Genomic DNA, 7,737 nt, shown 5'->3' on the forward strand with positions numbered 1-7,737 from the left:
GGGCCGGCCCTCGGGGCGGTCTCCCGGCGGGGCAGGGCCGGAGCCAGGCCGAGGGGAGCCTTCCCCGAGGGGTTCCCGCACCCCGGGGGACGCCAGAACCAGCCGGGGCGGGAAGGGGGGACACATGGCCTCTGCCTCAGGGCTTTGTGTCCCACGGCACCATTTTGTCTTTACTCTGCTTTTCCTCAGGGGGGACTCCTGTTTTTTTGGGGTTTTTTTTAAAAATTTCCTTGCAGGGGTCTGGGAGGAAGAGAGAACATTTCCCCCAGAGTCTGCGAGCTCCAGCCGGGGCCCACAGCAGGCGGGAGGCCGTTCCCCGGGGGGGGATTTGGGAAGCCCGGGCAGGGCCTGGGGTGCTGACCCGCAGCCTGCCCCTCCTGCGTGGCGCGTTTCCCTCGGACAGCTCCCCGTCCTACACTTGAAGCACCTCAAGTGTCTGTCTGCCGCCTGAGGAGCTTCCACCAGGAGCTGGACCCTTTCAGTGAGCGTTTCCATTTCTTACCTTCACAGTTCCTCGTGCATCCGTTTAGGTCCTGGGCTCCGTAGCCATCTCCTCACACCCTAACAAAGACGGCTTTTTATGGTGGCAGTTACTCCCAGTAGTAGATTTGGAGATCTGTGTAGAACACTCTACTCCACCTCATGCCTCCTCCCTCCCCCATCCTTTCCGGGGGTGCTTCCCAATTCTACTCAGCACCAAAGATCCACTGTTTCTTTTTCTTCCTAAGCCACAACCCTTGGGGATGAGCAGTTTCCTCCTGCCCCAGCTGCCACACATGCCCTCTCTTTTTGGTTCTTTCTCTGCACACTTTAAAAACGAGAAGCTGAATTATATTCTTATGACTAATGTGGTTTTTGGCAGATCTGTCTTGCCATTGAGATTTTTCCCAGCTCTATCAAGACTTGCAATGAAAGTACCTGACCAACACCATGAGCCAGCTCCACACTGAAGCGTTTCTGAGGAAGTTTCCGCTGCAGCGTCTGACCCCCGCGACCCACAGAGCTGCCTCAGAGAGGTCCAAGGACTGCACCACTGAGGAAGGTCCTCAGATGAGAAGTCAAAAGGCAGGTCAGTCCACAATCCAAACTGCTTTCCCAGATAACACTCAGAGCCTGATGCTGAGATTCACCCACAGTGGGAACAATCTTCTGCAGAGCGAGGAGTATTTCTCTGTATTTATTTATTTACCAGTCACTGGTGGCTGTGTTGTCCAAAGGCACATTCACAAATCCCCTTTTCTCTCTACTTCAGCACATCCCTGAGGATCTGGGGTACAGATGGATGAGGGATGAACCACTCGCGTTACACCGGTGGCCAACATGCGAGGCTTCTATAAACGACCCTAGATCCTGCCGTATCCAGGGCAGACTGTCAAACGCTCATGTTCGAGTTTTCTTATTCCAAGCAACGCTCCAGAGCCCAGCGGCCACCTCACTCTCTTCCCGATGAGCCGGGCACAAGGTAGCCAGTCTCTGGTTTTCAAGCCAAACAACTCAGGAAGCATTTAATTACAGAAGGGGCTGTTGGGCGTTGGAATGGGCTGCCCAGGGAGGTGGTGGAGTCCCCATCCCTGGAGGGGTTGAAGAGTAAGATTGACCTAGAGCTAAGGGATATGGTGTAGTTGGGAACTGTCAGTGTTAGGTCAGCAGTTGGACTGGAGGATCTTCAAGGTCTTTTCCAACCGAGATGATTCTGTGAACCTACGTGTGCTCAGGACTCTGCCGGAGCAGAGGGCTGGCTAGCACGAAGCTGGGGAGAGTTTGCCACTGCTGCTCTGATTTCTCATTTGTGTGCTATCCCCAGCCCTCCCTCTCCTCCAGTCAATCCGCCATAGGTGGGAGATAGTTGTGGGGTTCCCATACAGTCTGTAGGACTAAGAGTGGCCAGCCCTGGACAAGGCCCTTCCCACTGGCTGCCATGAAACCCGGAGACCAGCTTCTTTCCAGATACATCCAATAAGGTTGCCAGCAAGTCTACCACACGACATGTAGGTATCCAATAAAGCAGTTTATTTGGCATAGACTGAAATGACCGCAACAGAAATTTATGTGGAACAAAGCCTAGTTACACCAACTGGAACGAGTGCAGTTAAGAGTCTCAGTTACAATCTAATGACTAAAGGTAAAAAGTACATCTTAAAGTCTCCCAGTCTTCTTTTCCTTCAGAGAGAGAGTGGCTCGCTGATACGTTGTACCTTTAATCCTTTAGAGAGATGTCATCATCATTACAGTTGCATATTTCAGTTACAAAGAATTTGGTTAGGAAATCAAGAGACTAATCTACAGGCTGCTCTTCAAATACTGTTTGTAATTCAAAGAGCACTGGGAGCCTGTTTTAAGGCTTTCAAGTTGAATACATGAACCTTGTGCATCAAATAACTAATACTTTGATAGCTGTCAAAAAGAGTAACAAGGGGGTGAGCAAGCTTTTGCTTTATAAACTCCAAAACCACACACTAGGCTTTCTCAACCCTGGTTGAAATGTCACAAAAACATACAAAGATAACAGACAACTTAAACAGTCTAACAAATACAAATTACACCAGTCGGAGTCACTGAGACTGGCTGGTTCAGCTATAAAACATGCAAATCTGCTGTGCTATACTCTGCTAAGAGTAACGAGTGAGGTTTTACACTAGGGAACAGTATCTTGCAGATCATGCCAAAAATGCCACTGTCTATAAAAACAGACCAAGCATTTCAGAATATGCCATGTGAAATGCTTTAACAGCTAAAGAAAGAGGTTTGATTAAATGAGGACTTTGCTAGATTCATTTTTTGATTCAGCAAATCACCAGTCATTCATGTCATTCAAAGAAAAACACTTTCAGTTGATTACTTTCGCATGACAGTGTCATGACCTAATAGTTATTTACTCCAGTTACTCCCCATAAATATTCACACTTTATTTACAGATTTCTCTAGTCTTTTAGAGATCTTCTTTAAGCGTTTTCAAAGATGATGCCAAAATTATGTTTGCAGTGAATGAGGTAAGTTAAGTGAAAGCATTTGCTCTACTATATCTACAGCTGGTGCTTCACTTTGTCTTAATTTTCATTTTAAAGTCTTTGCAGACAGGAGTTATACTGTTTGAGGGTTAATCACCAATCATGGTTACCTATGGAGAAGTAATTTCAGTACTAGAGAACTCGATTTCTTTAAAACACAAGAATTACATGTCCTACTTTCAATACTGCTGTTCCAGTTACAGCTGACCACATTTTCAATACTTTGTCCATGGATTTTTAAGTTTTAGCTGTACACTTACTATTTATTAAACTTTGACAGAGTTTCAGAACTGAAAAGCTTGACTTAACTATCAAGTCAACAACAAGAATTAGTTTTGAATGACAATGCTAAGTGGATAAAATGCTAAATTGTGTACGGGTCTATTTTTCCTTCCAGACCTTCAGAACGACATAAAGCTCCAGCTGTACCTAGTAACAAACAGCCACTACCGAGTCATCACGTGCGCTGAGTTAATTCCATCAGCGTTAAATTATGAATCACCTAAGTCACCTACATTATGAGTCTTCCTAAGCAGACAACCCAGCGCCCCATTCCTCAGGTGATGACTTAAAGATCAAACCCCTCGGCTCCGTGGCGTCAGCTGAGCCATCAGCCAGGCCAGTCCTTTGTAACACACTTACCTTTACTGCTTTATTAAAATGATGTGTGAAGCTTCTAACCTGCCTTTCCTGGGGTAGCAGATCACAGAAACCCAATACTGCAGTGTGCTGCAGGAATTAATTAAAAAAAAAAAATTCAATTCAAATGTTTATGAACTGCTACTGTATCTGCCTAGGGACTGTGTTTACTTACATCAAAGCTAGCAGGTTAATGTGAGGTAGTAAAACCAGATGCCGTCCTGTAGTCAGTCTATATATTTAATGGTACCTCAAGAATTTTAATTAATGAGGAAGACAAAAGGAACCGATGTGACTCTTTAATGGAGAAATAAAAAGAGAAAGAAAAACACAGGTGACAAAACAGGGGAAGGGAAAAAGTGATCAAAAGCTTTAACATAGAATACTGGTTCTTATCATATTTATTTATACTACACAGCCGGGGAAATAACCATTTCCAAAGGACTGTCTGATGACAGCAGCTGGATGGCTGTACAAATAAAAAAGCTCCTAAGCTGGGTTGTCCCTATCAGCTCCCCTCTGGAATAGTATAAATAAACTATACGTCATGGGCAGTTTGATACATGATACTTTCATTCATTAAGGATGATGACCGGGTACAATTTCCATTTCACGTCATAAGGCTTATCCCTAATTTATGAAAATAAAGCATATATATTTTGTACATTTTTATATATATATAAATATATATATATATATATATAAAAAATACACACTGCCGGTCAACTTAACACACATGCACACATGCACTCACACACACGTATATTGTACACACCCACCCAGGAGCAACATGTCCGATATCAATATTATATTTTGTGTACACACCCTACATCTAGTAGTAAATAAGAAAATCCCTTTTATAGCAATTCTGCAGGCAAAAAAAAAAAAATCAATACAAAATACTTTGTTGTACAAAACTGCATTTTTACAAGATCAACCAACGTTGTAACATACCCCTCAATAACGCACTACATCCCTACAAGAAAGAAAGAATAATCAAATCTTTATACAATCGTAAAAAAAAAAAAAAAAGTAAGCTGCTCTGCAACCTTCCTTTGCTAAAAGTTAGATACATTACACCATTCTAGCAGCAGATTAATAAATAAGGATTAAATAGTCTATTATACAAAACCATACTGAATGGCAGATTTAAAACCAAAAAGCTTTGCAGATACTTCCACTTCCTACACAAATCTTTTTTATTAAGAATAAGATTCAGTATAAAACAGGGAAACAGCCAGCACTATATCTATATCTACAGAATGTAAGGAAAATCCAAGGGAAGTAAAATATTTAACAGTTTATGGCACCTTTACTGCATAACATTTTTTAAAGGCTCTGTTTCCCTCTAACTAATGAGTAAAGGGCTATTTATCTCATAGCTTTTATTAAGCAAACTCGATATAACCAACCACACAGTGGCAAGAGACAGAACCAGCTGTTCCCAGCTGCAAAAATGTATTGATTTCCACCCTAAAACATCATTTAGGCATCCAGAAAAGAAACAGTAAGTCACAGTCCCGCTTTTGCTGAGTTTCCTAATAATGCTTCTTTATTCCTCGTGTGGCAAATTCACTCTGTTATTTGCGTTAGGTTACTGTTGCTTAGTAACTATTTTCATGTCCAGCCAAGATGTAGAGATTGCTGTGTGCAGTCGGGTTTTCTGTTGGCCTGCTTTCTAACACTACCACCCTGCAATCAAACACAAACACAATCCAAAACGGTTAGTGGCAAAATACGAAGTGCACGGTGTAACTGCCGAGAAGGAACTCCCAGGTTTCTACAGATTGGAGGGATTTAGGTTCTCTTAAATACTTTGGGTGTTTTATTCTTTACATCAGTTCCCTCATTTTCCAGCATCACTTCTGATAAAGACACTGAAGTGGAATATATAAGGAACAGAGGACTAGGAGCAGCTTCTTGAACCCAAATCTGCCCCCTCTCAACCACAAGACATGCGCAGTGTGTTACAAACCTCTTCCAAACAGACATCCTCCACCTTGAAATAAGCCACGTCCTCTGCTTCTATCGGGAAGTTACTTCAGAGCCAGAGGGTTGTGAGGAGACACAACCCTCCCGGCATCTGCACCCCGATTACGTTTGTACCTCCTACATCTTGCGATAAGCATCAGCCACTAACCTAAACAGTTCTTCTCCCTTCTAAATATTTATCAGCCGATGGGTTCATTGGGAACACTCAACCCCATCTCAGCCTTTGTCCTGCTGGATCATGTTCCTGTAGGCTCCCCTCTGGAAAACCTGCCCCTCCCTGCCATTTTTCATGTCCCTCTCCTGTCATTTTTAAGATTAAACTTTTTTCTCTGCTTCTTGTTTTCTACCTGTTTATCAAATAAGCCAAATGTGTCACTTCAACTCCGAGTTAGATTTCTCAAAGGGAGTCTGTCTCAGGGTTGGCATTGCACACACACTCCCCTCCCATGTCACATTCCACAAAGTTTTCAAATGAAGTCTCACTCTTCACAGCCTCTGTCCCTGCTCTTCACTTCTGCAACTCAGTAGTTCTTAAGTGATCCAAACCAAACAGGTGCTACCACAACTCATTCACCTGAGTGGTAGAAAAGATTCCTGCTCCATTTGTACAGAGATGGCAAAATACAAAACAAAGGATTTGGCAGTTCAGTGAAATCAGAATGGAAGAAAAATGGTTTCTCTGCAAACCTGGACGCAGCAGGACTTCAACCTTACTTCCAACCCCCAAAAGAGCTTTGCACCAAGTTGTTATTCAGACATGCAAGTCTTCTGTAAAAGTGCAAGCTGAACCAGATGAGATGCTGCTCCCCATCCCTCTGTGCGTTTAGGATGCTCCTGTGTTCACCAGCCCAACACAGAAATATGAGCCACTGAAAGGTCCCAATTCCAGCAAGCAAGAAAAATTCCCGTAAGCTCCTTCTTGCAATAAAATGCCCCTTGCTCTGCTGGGAGTTGCAGGGAAGGGAATTACCACTGCCTGTCCGCACAAGGGGGATAACAGACAGAACAGGCAGAGTAGGCATTGTCAGAGCTCACACGGTGTTTGTGTTTTTGAGAGTTCAGGGTCTGCAGTGGCAGGGATCCTCAGTTCCAACTGCCGTGATCAAGTACAGTGGGTCCTCGGTGAGTGAGGTGCAAAGCAAAGACTTCAGCTGTCTCTTGGATGAGCTGCCCCTCTTCAAACGAGCTAGCACGCTCTCAGTCCCTCTCTGGACTGGGGAACCGAGAGCATAAATACACAAAATTATGGATTACTTACAGGGAGGGAGTCAAGAGTTTCCCAAAGGCCAAATGAGGGAGCAGAAGATCAGGGATTAGAACTGGTTTCTTGACTCTTTACTATCTCCTTTTACATTTAGCGCTCTGGCTATCTGAGAAACCACAAGTACACAGGTCCAAATCCAGAGACCGGGGCCATTTCTGCTGAGGTTTCAAACCTGCACCTCTCCCCAACCTCTGCAGCTGAAAGGAATCATCCAGATGTCGTGGGTAATGGCTGAATTCAGACCACTGTGCATTAAAACCTGTTTGTGATCTACTTTGCTCTGCTATTTCCAGACCTCAAGGCCCAGAGCAGCAAAGATTATTTTTAAGTAATTATCTGCCAAAATAATTCACCAGTTCACCAGGAAAATCCAAGCCAGAAGTTCACTGGGCACGCTGCTTAGCACAGGCCAAAAGCAGCTTCTCATCTCTCCCTCACACTGTACCTTTGCACTTATGTTTGTGTTCAAATTTCTGTCTCTGCAGTGGAAAGTGGGGGATGTCACAGGGGCTCTTAGTAATAATTTTGGACACAGATGCAATCACTAATTAAATTTCTGGCTATTACAGGCAGAAACAGTGTTAAGTGCCTCCCCCAGGACTGCCTACAGATAGATCTCTGGTGGGCTGGAAGACAGTTCCAGCTGGAAGCTAGAAAGCTGGTTGAAATAAAATAAAAGGATTATGTTTCTTCAGGTGATTACCTGTCTGATCCCAGTAAGCGGAAAACCCTGGTTTCATCTGATATCTCTTGGGTAACCTGTAGAAAAATAAGAGACATTCAAGTCCATTTCAGTGGCAAAATTAAATTTATTGGGCTGAGTTGGGGGGGGGG

General features: G+C 43.9%; 1 protein-coding gene across 3 annotated transcripts in view; it reads right to left on the reverse strand.

Annotated features, from left to right (window-relative positions):
• Nucleotides 1–1,857: 1,857 nt before the first annotated feature.
• The window catches only part of MAP4K5 (mitogen-activated protein kinase kinase kinase kinase 5), a 71,704-nt gene continuing 65,824 nt past the window's right edge, over nucleotides 1,858–7,737 (reverse strand). For 2 of the 3 annotated variants that reach the window (XM_026849608.1, XM_026849610.1), the window contains 2 exons: nucleotides 7,607–7,662; nucleotides 1,858–5,339 (listed from right to left, as the gene is read on the reverse strand). In XM_026849608.1, coding sequence (XP_026705409.1) covers nucleotides 5,252–5,339; nucleotides 7,607–7,662 — 144 coding nt within the window. In that variant the 3' untranslated portion in view covers nucleotides 1,858–5,251. The remainder of the gene's footprint in view (nucleotides 5,340–7,606; nucleotides 7,663–7,737) is intronic. The other variant, XM_026849609.1, reaches the window with a different exon arrangement.

Source organism: Athene cunicularia (genome assembly GCF_003259725.1).
Source record: "Athene cunicularia isolate RWA chromosome 5 unlocalized genomic scaffold, athCun1 chr5_part1, whole genome shotgun sequence".
Lineage (NCBI taxonomy): Eukaryota > Metazoa > Chordata > Aves > Strigiformes > Strigidae > Athene > Athene cunicularia.